Source organism: Euphorbia lathyris, chromosome 6 (genome assembly GCF_963576675.1).
Source record: "Euphorbia lathyris chromosome 6, ddEupLath1.1, whole genome shotgun sequence".
Lineage (NCBI taxonomy): Eukaryota > Viridiplantae > Streptophyta > Magnoliopsida > Malpighiales > Euphorbiaceae > Euphorbia > Euphorbia lathyris.
In genome coordinates, this window is record NC_088915.1 from 36,240,951 (window position 1) to 36,261,678 (window position 20,728).

At 36.8% G+C, this 20,728-nt stretch overlaps 1 protein-coding gene across 1 annotated transcript; it reads left to right on the forward strand.

Annotated features, from left to right (window-relative positions):
* Positions 1 to 17,063: 17,063 nt before the first annotated feature.
* LOC136234178 (transcription factor DIVARICATA) lies at positions 17,064 to 19,055 on the forward strand. The gene is made up of 2 exons (XM_066023965.1): positions 17,064 to 18,110; positions 18,294 to 19,055. The coding sequence occupies exons 1-2, from the start codon at positions 17,686 to 17,688 to the stop codon at positions 18,727 to 18,729; spliced, it is 861 nt and encodes a 286-aa protein (XP_065880037.1). The 5' UTR covers positions 17,064 to 17,685; the 3' UTR covers positions 18,730 to 19,055.
* The last annotated feature ends 1,673 nt before the right edge of the window (positions 19,056 to 20,728 follow it).

A 20,728-nucleotide genomic window follows, 5' to 3' on the forward strand; every position in this document is an offset into this window, starting at 1 on the left:
AGAAAAATAATTGTTAGTTTGAATCATTCCGGACTAAAAAGACGTTCCTATCGAACCATTCAAACCTCCAAGACACTAGCTCCAGTGAGAAAATACAGACAACAGTGTTTTAAAAGAATTCAGAATTGTTAGAAAGAACCTTTGCTTTTGAGCCGTTTTACCCGCGGTCGTGGACCAGGGTTGCTTTTGAGCCATTTTACCCACAGTCGTAGACTAGGGTCGCTTTTGAGCCATTTTACCCGCGGTCGTGGACCAGGGTTTCTTTTGAGCCATTTTACCCACGGTCGTAGACCGGGGTTGCTTTGGAGCCATTTTTACCCGCGGTCGTGGACCAGGGTTGCTTTTGAGCCATTTTACCCCGGTCATGAACCGGGGTCGCTTTTGAGCCATTTTACCCGCGGTCATGGACCAGGGTTGCTTTTGAGCCATTTTTACCCCCGGTCGTAGACCGGGGTTGCTTTTGAGCCATTTTACCCACGGTCGTAGACCAGGGTTGCTTTTAAGCCATTTCCCCCCCGGTCGTAGGCCGGGGTCGCTTTTGAGCCATTTTTACACGCGGTCGTGCACCGAGGTTGCTTTTGAGCCATTTTTACCCGCAGTCAACTTAGGCTAGGGTCCGTAAGAAGAACATCCGCCGGCAGCCGATTCAAAGGCAAGGACGGAAAGAATCGAGAACGACGCCGGAACGCGCAGCGCAAAGGTCAGGTATTCTTCCTCCTACTCTTTACGTGTCTCTTACTTTTATATGTTTTACATTGCATGTGTTGCGTTAGCAAAAAACGTTTTCAAAACACACACATCACTATCAAAATAGGAAAGTAGGGGCAACTGTAGACACCGAGTCGGAGGACCTGTGACGAAAACCGGTAAACAAGACGGTCGAAGCGGTTGATTTCGGAAGTTTTAAAACAAAAATATATAATAAGAAAAGAAAAGTTAATGTGAGTCGCGGTCGTCAAGTGGACGGCTCGCGAGTGCTCAACGACGTGGTGCGAGCGCCTAACGGCAGCCGACGCGTGTCTGACGACAGTTGGACGCACGCCCGGCAGCGCGGGGCGCACGCTCGACGTCCGTTGGGCGCGCACGCCCGGCAGCGTAAAGCGCGCGCTCGACGACCGTGGGGGCGCGCGCGCCCGGCAGCCGCTGGGCGAGTGCCCAGCGACGTTGGGTGGACGCCCAACGATCGTTGGGCGAACGCCCAACGTCAGTTGGGCGCGCGTGCCCAACGCTGGTTGGGCGCGCGCCCAACGATAGTTGGGCGTTCGCCCAACCATGTTGGGCGTTCGCCCAACCATGTTGGGCGTCCGCCCAACGAAAGTTGGGCGTTCGCCCAACCGACTTTGGGCGACGCCCAATTTTCTTCGGGCGTCGCCCAAAGTTTCCGGGGATCCGTTGCCTATATAAGGCACGGATCCCAATGCATTAGGGGGAGAGGGATTTTTGGAGACTTTCTCACTCTAGACATTTTTAGAGAGAAAGTGATTTCTTTTGAGAAAAATACTTTTTTTCTCAAAAAGTCCGAATTTCCCAAAAGTTAAATTTTTACTAAAAAAGACGAAAAACGCAAAAAACCGGAAAATCACGATTTGTGGAATCAACCGACTTCGACCGTCAATACCGATCTTGAGGTATTATCCGAGGACTAGACTCGTTTTATTTTATTTAATTTATTTCCTTTATTTATTTATTTTTATGTTATAATTTTATTTATTTAGTTATTTATTTATTTATCACGTTTTATTTATTTTTTCGCGTTTATTTAATTTTCGTCTCGTATTAGATAAACGTTCGGTTTTGTTTTAAAATAAAAAACCTCGTTTTAATATCCCAATACGAACCGTGATCCGATTCAAAGGTAGTTCGAGATTAATAAAGACGTTGTAATTATAAGTTTTCAAAATTTTTCTAAATAACGTTTTAAATAAAAAACATCGTTTAGGAACCTCCGTTATAGACTATGATCCGCTCTCGGTAGTTCGGAGGTCCAAAACAATAGAATAGATCTAATTTAAAGCTTTTGAATAAATCTGGAAACAGTTGGAGCAGTTCTGTAATTTTCCGTTTTCTGTCACTAAAGACTGTTTACCGACGGATTTTCCGTCGGTAAAGCTGCTGAATGTAAAAAATGCTGTTTTGGTCCCTCTTTCTCAACTTTTAGACCTTTGGTCCTTTATATATATATGTATATTTATGTAACACCTACTTTCAAGCTATTTTTAAATACTTTGTACATATAGTTATTTAATGTGTTTATATATTATTTTTCATTAATTTGATTTAATAAAAGTATATGTATATATATAGATTTTTCCTTTTTATTCATTTAAACTAGACATATTTGGGCATTTTGGGAGTATTTGAGATTATTTTCTATACATACTTATCATACATCATTTTGGGAGGGATTAAATACTAATTTCTTATTCATAAATCTTATTCATTTTTGTGCTTTTGATTAAAATAAAAATTCATTATACTTATCAGTATTTTCATCACTACTTTTACTTATTAATGTATATTATTTTCTCTATTGTATTTTAATGGGTATTATTACTTATTTTTGTACACATGTATATCTATATATATTCACTCTATTTTCCTACTTATATGTATATTCTTTCAAATGCATTTGGTTGGGTAAATTTTGGTTTAGTTGGTTTATTGTTGTGATTATGATAATGTTAAAGGTTAATTGAGTGAAAAGGGGAAAGTAAAATCACAAAAAGAGAGTTTAATTTGCTTATTTAAACTTAAAGTTTTCTAGAAATTCCTAAGGTGTAAATAACGTTTTCTTGACATTTTCAAACCATTTCTCAAAACATCACGTTTTAAAACCTTAATTCGTTCCAACGACGGATTAAGCGAACCTTGTAATTAAAATCGTTTTCATTGTAAATAATAGAGTTTTGAATCGCTTTCTTAAACGGTTTGTACAAAATAAATTGGCTTGTATGCCTAACCACGTTTTTGGATTAAAATTCTTTATTCCACGTCTTCAAAACGCTCGAGTCGTTCCAACGGCGATTCGAGTCGACGCCATGTAAATCAACGGGGTTTTAAAACGTACCTAAATCGTTCCAACGGCGATTAAGGTACGAACCATGTAAACAAACTCGTTTTCGGGGAGTGAGTTTAGCGTAGAGTTAACATATGAATCGAAGCACAAGACACACTGTAAAAATCAATTCTTCCTTCTCCCCCTCTCTCTTTTATATATTTGGCATCAATGTAAATGGGTGATTCTTTACCAAAATGGCTTTCAATAATATATGCTCAAAACGGTTTTCAAAACGAGAAAGAAAAGGTTTCAAATGAATTTTAAACTTAAAGAAATATGCAATTAGTCCGTTATCGCCTAACACGCTGAGTAGGAGGCCGGTGGTTCATAACCGGGCGATGTCGGGGTGCCTAGTAGCCTTTCTCCGGAAAGGAGCTAGCCTTCTCGGCTCGTACCTAAGTTTCCCGAACCCTCACCGGTCTCCCGCAAGGGATCGGTGTTCATTTTCCCATTCGTGGGTGGCGACTCTTCCATACTCCGAGCTCCGGTCCTGCCGAGCAGCTTGATTCCACGATTGGTTGCTTTCGGCGCCAATCACCGCTTACGTCGCCATGAGGTGTCCACCCCCCGGTCCGCCCGGGAGATTAGGCCGCGACACCTCGTCTAACAACAGCGCATGCTCGAGGCATATGACTGGTGATGAAACTCAGTTCATCACGCTTGAGCTTAAACGAGGTGGAAACGTAAGCTTTCGAGACAATAAGAAGGGTAAGATAGTAGGATCAGGTACTATCGGAGGTAACCCCACCATTGAGTCAGTCTCCTTAGTTAAGGGTCTCAAATATAACCCATTGAGTGTAGCTCAGCTTTATGATAGCGGTAGACAGGTTATATTTGATGCTACTCAGTGTCGGATACTTGAGGGAAAAACAAATAACTTGATTTTAACTGCCCCTCGTGTTGACAATGTATATATGTTGAGTTTAGAAAAACAGTTTTCCAAAAATATATGCTTAGTGTCTAAAGAGGATAACTCCTGGCTATGGCATAGGAGACTTGGTCATGTAAGCATGGACCTCCTAGCCAAATTAGCTAGAAAGCAACTAGTTGAGGGATCGCCCAAATTGAAATTTGAAAAAGATCAATTATGTAATGCTTGTCAGCAAGGTAAACAAACGAAAAAGTCTTTTCAAAGTAAAAACATTGTCTCAACCAAGAAACCATTGGAATTACTACATTTGGACCTTTTCGGACCTGTCCAGCCACTCAGCTTGGGCGGTAAGAAATTCTCCTTAGTCATTGTAGATGATTTCTCTCGGTATACTTGGATCATCTTGCTGAGTAGCAAGGATGAAACATTTGAGATGTTCACCACATTGATTAAAAAGCTTGAAAATGACAAAGACCTAAAAGTAGCTCATATTAGAAGCGACAATGGTGGAGAATTAAAAAAACCAACAGTTTGACGAATTCTGTGAAGCTGGTGGTATTGACCACAATTTCTCTGCTCCTAGAACGCCTCAACAAAATGGGGTTGTTGAAAGGAAGAACAGAACAATTGTCGAAATTGCTAGGACGATGTTGAGTGAAAATAGGCTTCCAAAGTATTTCTGGGGTGAAGCTGTCCACACAGCATGCTACATACTCAATAGGGCTTTAGTTAGACCTATTCTTAAGAAAACCCCATACGAACTTTGGAAAGGACGAAAGCCCAACATTGGCTACTTTCGTGCCTTTGGGTGTAAATGTTTTATACTCAATACAAAAGATAACCTGGCAAAATTTGATGCTAAAGCTGACGAAGCGATCTTTTTAGGGTACTCAACTAACAGTAAAGCATGTAGAGTATATAATAAACGAACTCAAGTTGTTGAAGAGTCTGTCCATATAGAGTTCGATGAAACTGACCTTGCAGGAAAGGCAACTCAGTCCGCCGAAGATGAACCGAGCTCAGCTTCCGCTGACCAAACAGGAGCTACTGAGTCATCAATACAAGGACTGACCAAAGGTAAACATGAACCCGAAATTACCTTTGCTGACCAATCTATTCCTGCAGATATTGTAGAAACACCTATTCCAGACGATATGGAAGATTGTAAACTTATGTCAACCCCAATGGGTACTGACACTGTCCTATGCACGGATGAGAAAGGTAAGTCAGTAGATAGTAAGCTATATCGAGTATGATTGGCTCTTTACTCTATCTTACTGCTAGTAGACCTGATATTCAGTACTCAGTATGCTATTGCGCTAGATATCAAGCTGACCCCAAGGAATCTCACCTTGTAGCTGTAAAACGAATTTTTAGATATTTGCAGAGCTCAGTTTATTCAGGTTTATGGTATCCAAACTCAAATGACTTCACACTCATTGGATACACTGATGCTGACTATGGACGAGATAAGTTAGAGCGCAAGAGTACTTCGGGAGGATGCCACTTCCTTGGAAGCTTTCTAGTATCTTGGTTCAGTAAGAAACAGTCATCAGTTGCCCTGTCTACAACTGAAGCTGAGTACATTGCTGCTGGAAGCTGTGTGGCTCAAGTCCTATGGATTAAGCAACAGCTTAAGGATTACGGAGTAAAAACAGAAACAATTGAAGTCAAATGCGATAACAAAAGCGCTATTGACCTATCCAAAAATCCAATCCAACACAGCAGGATGAAGCATGTCAGCATAAGGCATCACTTCATTAGAGACCATGTACTCAAGGGTGAGATCAAGCTGACCTACGTACCTACAGATGACCAGCTTGCGGAGATCTTCACTAAGCCATTGGCTCGTGAGCAATTCAGCATATTAAGGGATGCTATCGGTATGTCTAATCCTCTTTAATAATATTATGTGCTTAAATTAAATGTTGAGTGATTACCATGCTAAGTAACTTGTGCTAAATTAGTAACTTCTACATGCTGAGCTCAATATGTGTCATAGAAAATCACCCTATGCTGAGTAAAGACATACATGATGTGTGATTACCCTAAGATGAGTTACTAAAGTAGTATGAAAAATCTCTACGTAAAACCGTGCACTCAGTACCACAAACGTTTAGTATTCTAACAAACTGAGTAAAGCCCACTTGCAACATTAAATGCTAGCACGCGAATTAAATAGCCACCTAGGATGACATAAGAAATAATGAGAAAACACATGCGCCGAATGTGTTATAAATGCCAGAATCTTTGTCAATTGATCATCTCGAGGTAAAACGGCTAGTTCAACGTATATGATCATTTTGAACCTCTATAAATAGTGGAAGATTTCCCACTTAACTCTCTTTACACTCGAAATCCCTGGCAAATTGATTTTTCATCTCTCTCGCTTTATAAATCTCAAAACCTCTTGAAAATCTCTGAGAAAACCATGTCGAACTCTCAGAATATCTCCGACGGTGATTACGACAGAAATCACTCCGATGAAAACCCTGAATCTCCCCCTCATCAGGAGTATAGTGAAACTCCCACCAAAGGACAAGGTCAGCATGACCAAACTCCAAGCAATAACCCCCAAGCTGACCTCGCAACCTCTTCGAAAAAGAAGAAGAAGGACAAACAGCCCAAGGAAAAGTTTTTCCTCAAAGTCTACAAAAGTGTTAAGAACCATGAGGTACTTCGCTGTCGGTGGTTTTCTCCAAGCTTCGTAACGGCTGAGCAACCGTTCTGTGAGTGGATCTCGAAGAATGAGTGGGCTGGGCTCTTTTCTCTTCCTGGTAGAGCCTACCCTAGGTTAGTAAGGGAATTCTATTCCAACCTCTGTGTTAACGAAGAAGATGCTGACCATCTGGTAACCCATGTCAAAGGCTAGAAATTAACAATTACTCCATCTTATCTATCAACCCTACTAAACCTACCGGCCAAAAGGAAAGAATTCAGAACTACGAAAGAGAAACTTGACCACGAAGTGATGTTCTGTAAGCCGGAATGTCACAAAGGGGAAATAGCTAGTACATGTATGGGTCAGGATCAAAAGATGGCTCACTACCTGCTGACTAATTTTATCTTCCCCAAAATCAACTCAGCATCATCCGCTTCAAACTTCGAGCAGTGCTTCATCTGGCACATGCTGACCTATCAACCACTCAACATGCCTGTTTTTCTTGTCGGAGCACTTCAACGAAGTACTGGGAAACTCAGGTTAGGGTCCCTCATTATCAAAATTCTGGAAGATCATCAAATTGACTTGATCAATGAAACTGAGTCCTGCGGAACTGAAATCACAGCGGCTCTGCTGTTTGGGTTAGTATTCGACCAACCCCTCAAGTCTAAAAAGGGAAAAGAGGCCATCGAGGAAGATGAGGAAGAAGTTGATGAGGTACATGATGTACAACCCAAGGTAGGGAAAAATGTCGTGACTGAATCTGCTGACCAAGCTAAGCAAGAGAAGAAGAGGAAGGCTATCCAAACTTCTTCCAAAGATGTTAATGCTGCCCCCAAAAAAATCAGAGTTGTCTCAAAGGGGAAGAAAATTGATGCTGGACAAACTCAGGACACACCTAAGTCAGCAGAGAAAAGAAACAGGCAAGTTGAGCCTGAAGAAGAGAGTGAGGAAACTCCAGAGCAACCACTGCAGAAAAAGCAGCAGAAGAAGAAGAAATCTTCTGGTATAAGTCCAATTGATGCTGTCCCTCTTGGTTTTGTTGTTTCTGATGATTCCCACTTCATGAAAAGCCAAGAGATTGACCTTGAGAAAATCCCTGCTGACCAAGAAGCAGAAGAACTAAGAAACGATGAAGGTCAGCATGACGATGTTGAGCCAGGTCAGGAAGATAATGCTGAGCAAGAACAGTTTGATGCTGAGGAGACAACAAATGTTGAGCAAACTGAGACAAGAAATGTTGAGCAACATGAGGTAGTCAATACTGAGCTGGTTGAAGAACAAGCTGAGCCCACAGCAAAGGAACGTGCTGACCTAGGGGTACATTCACTTTCTGACTCTCTTGATTCTATTCAAGCTGACCCCTCTCCTCCAAAAGCTAAGAAGTTAAAGAGACTCAAGAAAAAGGCTCACAAGTCGCCAGTCATCGATCTATTGGGTGATTCTCCTCTACGGATCCCATTACTGATCTTTCGGACATGCAGTTTAAATTCTTCTCCAACCCTACTGAGCCTTCTCCAACGGAACTTGAGAAAAAGCAATCCTCTGTTACTCATCCTGAGGAACAAGCCAAGTCTCCAGAAAATCCAATTCTTGCCGAGCAAGAGCTCGAAGTCCAAGCTGCTCCAAGTGAAAAGCATGCTAAGAAAAATCCTGCTCAGCCTGAGTTAACTCCTCCTGCACCAACTCAAACCAACATTGAGCAGGTCAATACTTCTGCTAATCCACCTCCTTCCCATCCAATCTCGTAGAATGTTGAGCAGTCTGTTTCCGCTGCTACTTCAAACAAAAGCCCAGCTGTTAATCAAGCTGGCCCTTCGAATTCCACCAGAATTCCGGCAACTGAGAACATTCCTGAGGCAACATTTACTTATCTTCATGCTACTGAGTCCGGACGTCGCATTATTGACTCCGCTCAAACTATTCTCCAGGATTTGAACACTTCTCATGCCGATGCTGCTGGGTCTGCAAATGTTGAGTCCCCACAAATCTTGTCTATCACTCAGCTTCTCAATAAGATCAAGGGTCTCAAAGATTTCGTAAGTGTAATGACAACAGTCCAAACACAGCAACCCAAGCAAGAATCCATCGTCAAGCTGGCCGAACTGCAGTTACTAATGGTGAATCACATAGATTCCCTTCAAGGCCAAATCAATGCTCCTTCTGCAGTCAACATGAGCTATGCTACCTCTGCTGAGTTGAATCAACATTTTACCAAGTTGAACTCTGAGCTGACCGGCACTCGCGAGCTAATCTCCTCAACTTCTCAATGTTCGGTCGAACAAATTAGCGAAGCTGTCCGTCTACTCAACTTGAGTAAAGAGGAAATGGAAACTGATCAACTAAAGACCAACGAACTGTTGCAATACTCTCGGGCCACTTACAAATAGGTGCGTCACACAAATGCTCAATGTCAGTTTTATGATTCGGGTTTGCTTAAAATGTACTATCAAGCCTATGCCCAGCTGACTGACACAATCACATGGATTGGCAAATCCCAGGAGTATATACTCAGTATGTTCAGTGCCTCCATCCGAATTCCTCGCGATACCTTACACGATGGTATACCTGTTTTTGATGGTCGACGAGAAAGCACGAAAAGGCTTAAGGCTTATTCAGTCAGATTAACTCGTGCTGCTCTCAATGACACTTTTGTTCCTCCTCCGCCAGATGGTGGCAAAACGGGGGAGAAAGAACAAGCTGATAGAACTCAGCATGCAGGAGAAGCGTCCGGTAGTCAGCAGCAACAAAAAGGAAAAGGCAAAATCAATACTGCCCATGTCCAAGTCAATAGGAAGAAATAGTTTGGCTAGGTTGCTAGCTTTTATTCTTGACTTGTATTGTTATGCGAATTTTGTCTTGCTGATTATCTATATATTATGCATCTTTTTATTCCAAAATGATTAATTGTATGCGATGCTTACTTATGTATTGTGTATTATGCTGATCTGTCTTAATTGAACGAACAAACAAAAGAAAAAGGAATAAACTCAGTACACATTAGACTTGATACATTTGCTCTGAAAAAGTTTTCCCATAACTCTGTTATCAAACTAACCATGTATCAAAACTGAGTTAGAACACATTGACCTCTTCTGAAAAGCTGACCTAGGCTCATCTGAATTAGATCTTGGAAGGTCTAGAATTGAACTAAGTCAGTATAAACATGCCTTAATTTCACTCAATTGAATCTTAGAAGGTTTAGAGTTAACTTAAGTCAATAGATGCAACCCTTACGGGGGAGTAATTTCAGAAGTAATAAAAAGAATTTCAATCATGGGGAATCTCAATGTTGAGTTCCATCAATTAAATATTTTGCCAACATCAAAATGGGGGGGTTTGTTGAAACACCTTTCCACATGATTTTGATTTGACAAAATCATTTAAGTTAATCCATGATTAAGGGACAATTAAATTTAATGCTTTGATTTAATTGTACTAATATGTTTGTTCAATGTTGAGTATAAATATAAATACAAATAGAAATAAAAAGTAAGACAGGACGAAGTCAGCATGAGATCACAGCACAAGCTGAGTAGAGTGGAACTCAGCATAAGAGAAGATAAGTCATCTTCAGAACAGAAGCTTAAAGATCAAGTCAATCAATGAAGCTGAGTGGAACGGAACTCAGTATCAAAAGTAGAAAAGACTTCTTAAGAACTATGTCTTGCAGAACGAAGCTGACCATGGAAGCTGAGTAAAAGAGAACTCAGTATCTGAATTGGCAACAATCAAAAGACAATGAGTAACAAAGTCATGCCGAGTGATCTTCTGGACAGCACCAATGATCCGTTAGCTAAAAGACAAGTCTGACAACTGTCTGAACCAATAATAGGAACCTCAGAATTATGCACAAAAATGATTTTGAGATGCATGGGTCAAACGTCCGTTAGCTAAAAGACGAAACATGTACAAGAAGACAAAACTGCAAGAAAAGGACAAGCCTGGCACCTGAGGAAATCAGACGATAGGATTGGCCTGCAAGCCTGAAGCTGACCAGAGCCTTGTCTCCCAAAAGAGCCATTTTGGATTCAACGGGCAAATCAAATTCAAATGATTTGATCTATCAGATTGCAACTATAAAGGGACAAGTATACCTCTTGGATTATCGCCGAACTACAGAAAATACAAGTGAGAAAAATACAAGCAAAAAGCACATCAAAACAAAAAGAGATCTTACACCAATTTTCTATTCTTGTGTAAAAGCTAGAGTGATTTTTGTAATCATCTAAAGTGTTCTTTGTTTGAAAAAGAATAAGTCTGTATCAATTGTATTAACTGTGCTGAGTACTCGGTGTTGAGTGCTTAGTGGTAGAGAAACCTAAGTGTTCGGTTATAGCACTTAGTAGGAGTTGAGTAGACGAATAGAGGAAGGTACTCTTGCATATTCAACTGCCTTATAAACGGTTTGTGCTCTACCTTTAAAGAGCTCAGTATTGGATTTCAAAAGACCGGAGGGACTCTGGGGATGGACGTAGGCGGAGAGGCCGAACCAGGATAAGTCGTACTGAGTAATCTCTAACTCTCTCAATATATATATATATATCTGTATGTGTTGCTTGTTATATTTACTCAGCATATAAATTGTCTAAATTGATATTGAGTAAATAAGAGTGCTGAGTTGGAAGCTGACCACAAAAGTGTCAATTCCCAACTCATATGTAAAATAGTTTTAGTCAATATCTGATTCAAGCTATCTTACGTTACAATCGGCCGTGCTAACCAAAGCTGAGTTGACAAACTTAAGAAAATATATTAAGTCAGCTTAATTAAAATAGAAAAAGTTATATTAGTTCCTAATCCCCCCCTTAGAACTAATCACACGGGACCAACAGTACGCTCTCAATAGGAGCACTCACATCCACTGATAAAAATTCTTATTACTTGATTAGCGGTCCTCTATTAGATATTGCTCCATTCACCGCAAATATCCATCACCCACCGTCAATTAGAGATCAACAGATCAGAACATAATCGATGGAGTAAGACGTCTCTGACGTCCGTCTTGCGCCACCGTCGTCGCCATCAAGGGAGAAGCGACGACCATGGGTGGTAAAGGTCACCGGAGTCGGTCAGATTCGTGAAGGTAGAAGAAGAGAAGGGCGAGGGCCATGGAAGAAGAGGCCTAGGTTTTGTTTTTCTTTTCGCTAGGTTTACGCTTTTCTTTTGTGGGTCTGCGTATCTGTTTAATTCTTATAATTTATTACATAGTAAAAACCCTATGGTTATGTGTGCTTTTATTTTATGCATTTATATAGATTGAAGATAAAAATGGAAGATATATACAACCAAAAATATATTGGCTTAATACATTTTTAGCCTCATGTATCAGTCTATAAAATTTAATTTACCCTTTTATTTTGAAAAAGTTCTATTAATCATATGAGTTTACTTAAAGTGACTAATTGACTCTTTGAAATGTACATATTAGCTTCCTAAACTTTTTTAAAGTGATATATTGACTCCCTGAACTTGTTTAATATATACACATTTCAACTTTTTCAGAATTTCTCTTTATTCCACCACGTGGATTTTAAAGTGTTAATAGACCACTTTAAATAAGTTCACGGGGTAAACTGAACATTTTAAAATGATAGGGGGCAATTGAATTTGTTGAACAAATATTGGGGGTTAGGGATTTATTAGGCCTAATATATGTAATTACAAGTTTGAGATTAAATTTTATTATAATATGTATAAAAATTAGGTTTTATTACAATGTATGTAATATTACTTCGGTTGTTCCTAATACATGTAATTACAAGTTTAAGATTAAGTTTTATTATAATATGTATAAAAATTAGGGTTTATTATAAGCGGGAATTTTCACATGCACCTTAATGAGCAAATGAATTTGCTCATTCACCGTTAGATATATGCTTATTAAATCTAAGCATCAGGATGCTTTGAATCTTCACCTTAGGATTCTAATAAGCCTAGATTTAACGGTGAATGAGTAAATTCTACATGCTCATTAAGGTGCATGTGATCAAGACTGATATTTTAAGGTATGTAATATTTCTTCGATTGTTCGTCTCGGTAGCATGAACAATTTGATTTCCGATCTTGCTAAACAGTGGAATAGACAATATGCTTCAAGCACACCTTTGATACCTTTATAGTGGAATACACAATAGGTGACACTAGATAAATCCAGCTATCCTGTTATCTCAAGTCGGGTCCCCAATCCTAATGAACTCCTTCACTGGATCCATGTAACTGCATAGATATCTGAATATCCAAAGCTTATGAGATCAACTCTTTGTTCACAACAGAAGACATTATTGCATGCAAGTCTCAACATTATTATATTAATCCTTAAACATATTACTTGACTTGATGTAGCTTTAAGTTTATTGACTTCTCACAAAGTATAGTCTCATATCATGCTTGTATAACACTTCATGCTTACTTAAATAAAATTGAGATTTTCTTTTATTTAACTTGTTTAGTTATGATAAAAGATCAATGTTTTTATATACTTAAACATATTATATCTGATAAAACAAATGATACAAGAACAAATTGTTTATAATTAGTTTATATCCTAAACCAATTGTGTACATGACATAAAACCCCAACACGTCCTCCCTTCGGAATGACATCTCTCAAACGAGCACACTGCCCCCCTAATGCTTATTGAGTGTCCAAGGCAATGAAAGAGGCTCCATCTGAACAGGAGGGAGATTGAGAGGATAAGCCTTTCCATAGAACCTTCCACCATCTTACCTGGTTATTCATTGACAACCTTCTCATTATCAATGGTCATCTTCTGTTTCATCGTAACCATCTCATAGATAATGCTGGGATTCAGGCACTCTAGTCTAGTATGCCCATATTGCCCGCAATTCGTGCAGGCCGTATGAAGACCTTCGTATTCCACATGGTAGCTCTCTCCATTCAGTTTAAATTATGCACTCAGGGGTTTTGTGAGGTCTATTTTGACGCATACCGAGCGAATCTCCCTCTTAGAGCTTGGGCTGTGTTCTATCCACCTTAGCAGCTTTCCCTAGAGAATTTTCGATCAACATTAGACAATATTCCGCATAGTATTAGAATTTCAGTTCAGGGAGTCTAACCTAGACCAATGTTCTGTTGATGGATGCATCGAAAAGGACGAACTATGGGCACCAGGTGCGAATGGTGAGATAATGGCCTTGGACTAACCATGGTCCATCATGGATAACGTGCTCACAATCATCCCATTTCTCAAACTTCACAGTATGGAAACCATGCCCTAGGTCATTTGATAAAGTTGAGACTAAAAATTATATTGTTTTGTAAGTAAATTCTAAATTAATTAATTATACCTTGAAATTCCAAAAGCTATTTTTGTTACTTATCTCTTATTATTAGAGCAAATTTAGTGGATGTGATTTACTTATTGCTACTAACAAAGATTGATAACAACCGACTATTAGTATGATAACAACCGACTAGTATATTAGTTGTTACATTTTTTATTTACATATATTAGTTGTTACTAATTTTAGTTTATTACTCCATTTGCTAACTAACAATTTATTTTTCAAACTTTTTGTATAACGTCGGTCCCAACTCTTTCGGTTTTGACCCTACAAAATTATAATGTAACAATTTGATTAATTAATATTTTATTTTGACCCCACAAAATTATAAGGTAACAGTATAAAATAACAATGGCTCCTCTAGTTGTTATTTGTTACATGTGTTACACAAAAAAAAAAATTATTATCTAAGACTAAGGCTCTGTTCTTTATCGCTGAAAAAACCCGAACTGAATTGAACTGAACTGAATTGAACTGAACTGAACTGAATTGAATTGAATTGAACTGAACTGAACTGAATACTACTGAATACTGAACTGAATTTAACTGAATACTACTGAATACTGAACTTAACTGAATGCTACTGAACTTAACTGAATGCTACCGAACTTAACCGAACTTAACAATAATGATGATATTAGACTTTAAAATAATTTTCATGATAATATTGGACATTAATGAACTTATAATAATAATAATGGTTCTAATAAATTTAATAATATCAATAATAAATAAATATATTATTAAAGATAAAACTAAATTGAATATCAAATAAAAGCCCGGGTTGATAAAATCTTGGCTCGATAAAAGCCTATGAAATTAAATAAAAATAAGTCTAATTTAAATTAAAAATACAAATTACATACAAACACAAATTTATATATAATTTAAAGCCTATGAAATTAAATACAAATCTTCATATGAATACAAACTCTTAACTTTTTATTTTAATTAAGGGCTAAAGTGCAAAAATAACGTTTTGGGTCAGGAGTAATTTTACCTCTAACGTTTAAAATGGTGGAATTTTATCCCTAACATTGATAAATTGGATAAATTTGAGAAATAATTCATAATATGAATGCGATTCCTAATTTTTAAATATGGATGCATACTTTAGTTTTATTTTTTTTCATTAAACCATATATACTTTAATAAACTATCATTTCTTGATTTTTATCTAATTTATAGATAATGATAAACTATAAATAATAATAATAATAAATAATGATAAATTATAGATAAATAATAATAATTATTATAATAAATTATATATAAATAATTATAATATAATAAATAATGATAAATTACTGAATACTGAAACTGGATGCTGAAACTGAATACTAAAATTGAATGCTGAACTGAACTGAACTGAATTGATTGTTATTGAAATCAAGTGATAAAAAACAGGGCTGATCTTTGCTTTTATTGGCAAATCAGCTGTTGTTTATAAGCACCTTAGACTAATGCGGATCCAATACTAGGAATAGGAAAGTAGTAAATTTGATTGTACAATGTGAAAAAGGGAACAACTATATCTACAGGACAGCATGACGCAAGAGTTGCTGAATATAGGTATGAAAGAGTGGTATTAAATTAAGGGTAAATAAAATTCTCAAAAAAAAAAAAAAAAAAAGTTTATTAGCCCTTTGCTTTTTAACTAACACATTATTCAGTCTTTTTATTTTAAAAAACATATTATAAGGTCTTTCTTCTTCTTGTCACTGTTAATCCTTTGATCATTCTATCTATTTCTTTTTAGATTTTTAACGATTATATTTAGCATAAACAGATAGACGAAAAATAACACAATAACACGGTCATTTTGTATTATACTATAGCTGTCTCGAAAGTTAAGATAAGTTTGGTAAAAAAATCTAAAAAAATAGACGAAAAGGATCAAAAGGTTAATATTGATAAAAGTTAAAAACCTTATAATGTGTTTTTCAAAATATGGGGAGTTAACAGTGTGTTATGTAAAAAGTAGGGAGTAATAAATTATTTACCCTTAAATTAAAATCTTAAATAATGAAAAAGAAGACGTGTCAAAATCGGAATGGGTAGTAGGGGAAGGAGCTCCTTGAGATCATAAAACTGTTCAATAATGTGGGAGACTGCCCAATAAGAAGTGTTGTAACCGTGCGTGGGACCCACTTCAGCAAGTTGTGATTGATCTCAACCCTTCTTTTCTTTTGGCGCCTTCCTCTTGAAACTGACCATACTATATAGCTAAATAAATACCAATAATACCAAATAATTTCAACTCTTTATTTATTTATTTATTATTAAATTATTTGACTACCAGATATAGGCATAACCTTCTAATTTTAATTCCATTATTTCATTTTAAATAAAAAATTAATTAATGAAATATTTAAATATTACAGTTGTACATGAAACTAAAACTGAATTTCTATATTTGTATTTTGAAATTCAGAATAAACACCTTCCTTTCTTTCTTTTTAAAGAGACTAAAATAGTTTTATATGTAATTTGAAAACTTAAGAGGTTACAACTAACTCTTTCTTTTCTATTCTATTTGATACACTAAACAAATCAATCTCTTTCAAACTTCAAATTAGACCTCAAAAATATTAAAATTTCTTACTATGACATTCTATTTTTGGCAGAAAAAAAATTTAATGTTGGTTTTTTTTTTTTATGTTTTCATTCTAATAAATACGATAAATTATGGATCCATTAAAAAATATATGTCACCGTTTTTTTAAAGAGCAGATCAAATAAGCAAAATAAGAAATAAAATATGTAAAAACGTATTTTAAAAACTCTCTGAGACTTACCATTTATAGACTCTTTATGGTTTAATTAGGATATGACTTAACTTCCAATAAATAAATGTCCTAATAAAAAAACTATCAAATACATTTTTTTTTTTTTTAAGAACTTATCTACTAGACTATGCAATGTGCGTGACTTGTGATCGTTACCATCAATATAAAAACCAAATCCTTCAATATTCGGGTTTGGATCATCTGACCCAACATCCATTTGCAAGTACAATAGACAACATTCTCTAGCAAAAACAAACGGTACATACCAACATCTAAACAAAATGGAGTCTAAATATAAAAATGAATAAGAATAAGGTCCATTAGATTATTTCATAGATCGGTCAAGATTAGTTGAATAATTGAAAAAAAAAGAAAGAAAGGGAATAAAAATGGATAAACAGAGAGAGTAAAGAGAAGAGGGAACTTTTATTTCCTATTGAGTTGCAGAATCCATAGACGCCGTACCCACCAATCAAAATCCACCACTTCAAATCTCTCTTTCTTCAGCATTATACCAAAAAGCTTCAATCTTTAGATTCATTCCTTGGAGTTCTACTCTATTCTATTCTATACCCTTGTTCCTTTTCAATTTCTAAAAGACCTTCTTCTTCAAGCTGCAGCAGACTGAAGCTTTCTTTTTCACTTTTCCACAGTTAAAGCTTTCATCTTTTCCAATTCTTACAATTTGTTTCTGGGTTTTCACTCTTTTATTTCCTTCCTTCCTACAGATCTTAGGGTTCAATTTTGTTGGAATATTTATATTATTATTTTTTGAACAATGGGTTGTACTCAATTTCATTTGATTTCAGAAAAAGTTAACCTCTTTCTAGATTCCTCAAGCTGTATCACTACACCACACAAAAAGGGATTCTGATTCCTCTCTCTCTAAATGCTTGCTTCCTGATTTAACACTGATATTTTAGAGAGTGAAATCTCCACCTCTCTGCATTTCCCCTATCTGGTTTCTATTCCTACTTTTTAAGGGATATGGTATTATAATGAAGTGGGAAATGGAAGTTGTTTCACCTGCTTCTTATCTTTCAAGCACAAACTGGTTAATAGAAGAAAGCAAGATCACAAAATGGAGTCCTGCAGAGAACAAAGTTTTTGAGAATGCTCTTGCTGTTTATGATAAAGACACTCCTGATAGATGGCACAAAGTTGCTGCTATGATTCCTGGAAAAACTGTTGGAGATGTCATCAAGCAGTACAGAGAATTAGAAATTGATGTTAATAATATAGAGGCAGGGCTTATTCCAATTCCTGGGTATAGCACCTCTCCTTTCACATTGGATTGGGTTAATAATAGCACTTGTGATGTTTTCAAACAATCTTATGTTCTTGGTGGAAAGAGATCTTCTTCCGGCCGCCCCACCGATCAGGAGAGGAAGAAAGGAGTTCCATGGACAGAGGAGGAGCACAAGTAAGTGATTTCATATGATATGGATGTGCAAACAATTTCATGTTTTTCTATCTTCTTTCTATAATTTCAAGCTATTTCACCACATTTCAAGCAATTTCACAGCATTTCATGCTATTTCACCACATTTGAAGCAATTTCACAGGTTAGAAAGGATGAAAGGTTGTATATTTGATTGTGTTGCAGGCTGTTTCTGATGGGATTGAAAAAGTATGGAAAAGGGGATTGGAGAAACATATCAAGGAATTATGTAGTAAGTAGAACACCAACACAGGTTGCAAGTCATGCACAGAAGTATTTTATAAGGCAGCTTTCAGGAGGGAAAGATAAAAGAAGAGCCAGTATTCATGATATAACAACTGTCAACCTAAACGAAATGAGGACTCCTTCACCTTCACCGGAAAACAAAAGATCATCTTCTTCGCCTGATCCTAGAACACACTTCAACAACTGGAATGAACAGAATCGTGGAGCAGCAATTGGTTTCAGTTCAGGAAATGGTAATAATAATAATATGTTAATGTCTAGTCCTTATAGTGTTAAAATGCAAGGTCATGGACATCAAAGTAGAGGTTTTGAGATGCAGCAATCTGGACAACATTTTCCTCATGGTAATGGATGAAGACATAACTCAAATTAGGTTTGTGTCCTGGTCTTTTGTGTATATGTCAATGAAAAAAACATCAACTTTAGTCCACATAGGCTGAATGATGAAACAGAAATGTATTTAAGATTTCATGGATTCTAAGAGGGTGTAGAAAAATGGTTTTGACTTGAGCAATTCATTCTGTTGGTTGTCTAGACTAGACTAGACTTTGATACCTTAAAGATGGGTTCTGTTCCCAGAGGATAAGATTAGAACAAACAGAATGAGCATTTTCTGAGATTACGCAGAGAATATGAATATGAAATAAAAGTATTGATGCGTTTAAGCATCTTTGATTATTAGTTGAAAGCTTTGACATGTCTAGACTACAATTTTCTTTCCTGTCTTGCAGTTTATGTCTATGTTGCACAGAAAGAGAAAGGCAAACGCAAAACTGAAATGGACACGGAAAAATGTTATTTCTAAAAAAATTTAGGTAGGAAACGGTAATAGAAACAGACACGAAATGCAAGAGTTTCCATGCAAATAGGTTTATGGCTTAATGTGGTGGATCCATGTGAATTTAGTAGATGAATTGGGTGAGTGATGAAGCAAATGTAGGATCCCAGTAATTGGCTAGTTCAAAACACAGTATTAGTAGAGGGTGACTCTAGAATCCACTTAATTGAAGCATGACATTCCTTTTCTTTCTTTCTTTCTTTCTTTCTTTGTAAAGAAAGTAGGATTCAGTTCAGGGTTGATTAGCCATGTAATTAATATGATTTCTATGAAAAGCAACAGTGGATTGTAATTGTACGGATGGAGAGAGACATTATTTTTTAAGAGAAGTTTATGTTACTGGATTGGATGGATGGAGGAGAGAATAAAATCTTCTAGTAAGACAAATTACTTATCATTCTTTTATTTTAGTGTCATAAAATCTATCAAAGTTAGGTCTTCTAACTTTAATTAATTAATTAATTATGTTACTAATTAACCTATTAATGCAATCTACATCATCTTCTTCAAAAACAGTTTATTATATTTTCTACATTCTTCTCATTCTTCTTCAGTTTATGTGCACATTCATATAAATATAAATACAAATTCACGTCTATGTCTTCAAAACGATACTTTCTATGTAACAAGCTACATACATTTCATCTTAAAGCTACAAACATAGCTCTATGGTTTTTGGAGAGACCATATTTACTTACAAAACAATATAATTTTAAATCTATTATTTACTAGATATTGCAAGCCTCATTAGCCAACGGTGAGTTTTTTTTTTTTTTTTTTTTTTACCACCATCTAACAACCTTCAGCGTTTTTACAACTTAATAGGACTTGAATTTTCACATCTTTTGTTAATGAAAAACAAAATGACTTCAAATTATACGTCTAGCAGACGTTCGACTTAAAATTGCACTATTTCGTATATTAAAACTAAAGACGTTCTTCCCTAATAATCATATGGTTATATTTGTAACTTATCCCCAACAAATATAGTCTAAGTGATAATGGCCCTGTTTGGTAAAGAGCGTTTTGGTATAAAAAGAACGGTTTTAACCAACTTTAGAGGTTTGACCACTTGATAACATTGGGATATTATCAGAAGGATCAAAAGAAATATTCGCCTAGAACGGCCACGTGTTGATCGCCTGATACCGGAATGTTACGACGCATCAAGCAAGGGGATCCGACAGGCGGATCACCAAGACCTCACCATAAGAGATCCGCGGGCGAACCTATGTGGCGAATCGCCATAACCTCTCAATCCGCCGGCGGAACAGCTGAGCCGATCCCGCAATAAAGACCATTAATAAGCTATTAATAAGCTAACGGGCATACTTAAAGGAAACCAGTAACCGCCATTAATGAAGCATTAATGGAGACTTTCTAGTTACTAATAGTTACAACTTCACTACTATATATAGCTTGCATCTCAAAGCTATCAAGGTACACATTCACACAATCCTAGAAACCTTACTTTGTCAATTCAGTTTACTCTTTCATACTTTATACTGACTTTGGC

Excerpts from the sequence above, each read along its gene's own strand:
- LOC136234178 (XM_066023965.1), top strand. The coding sequence starts at position 17,686 with ATGAAGTGGGAAATGGAAGTTGTTTCACCTGCTTCTTATCTTTCAAGC. Across the intron at positions 18,111-18,293 it reads TGGACAGAGGAGGAGCACAA|GCTGTTTCTGATGGGATTGA; the intron begins GTAAGTGATTTC and ends ATTGTGTTGCAG.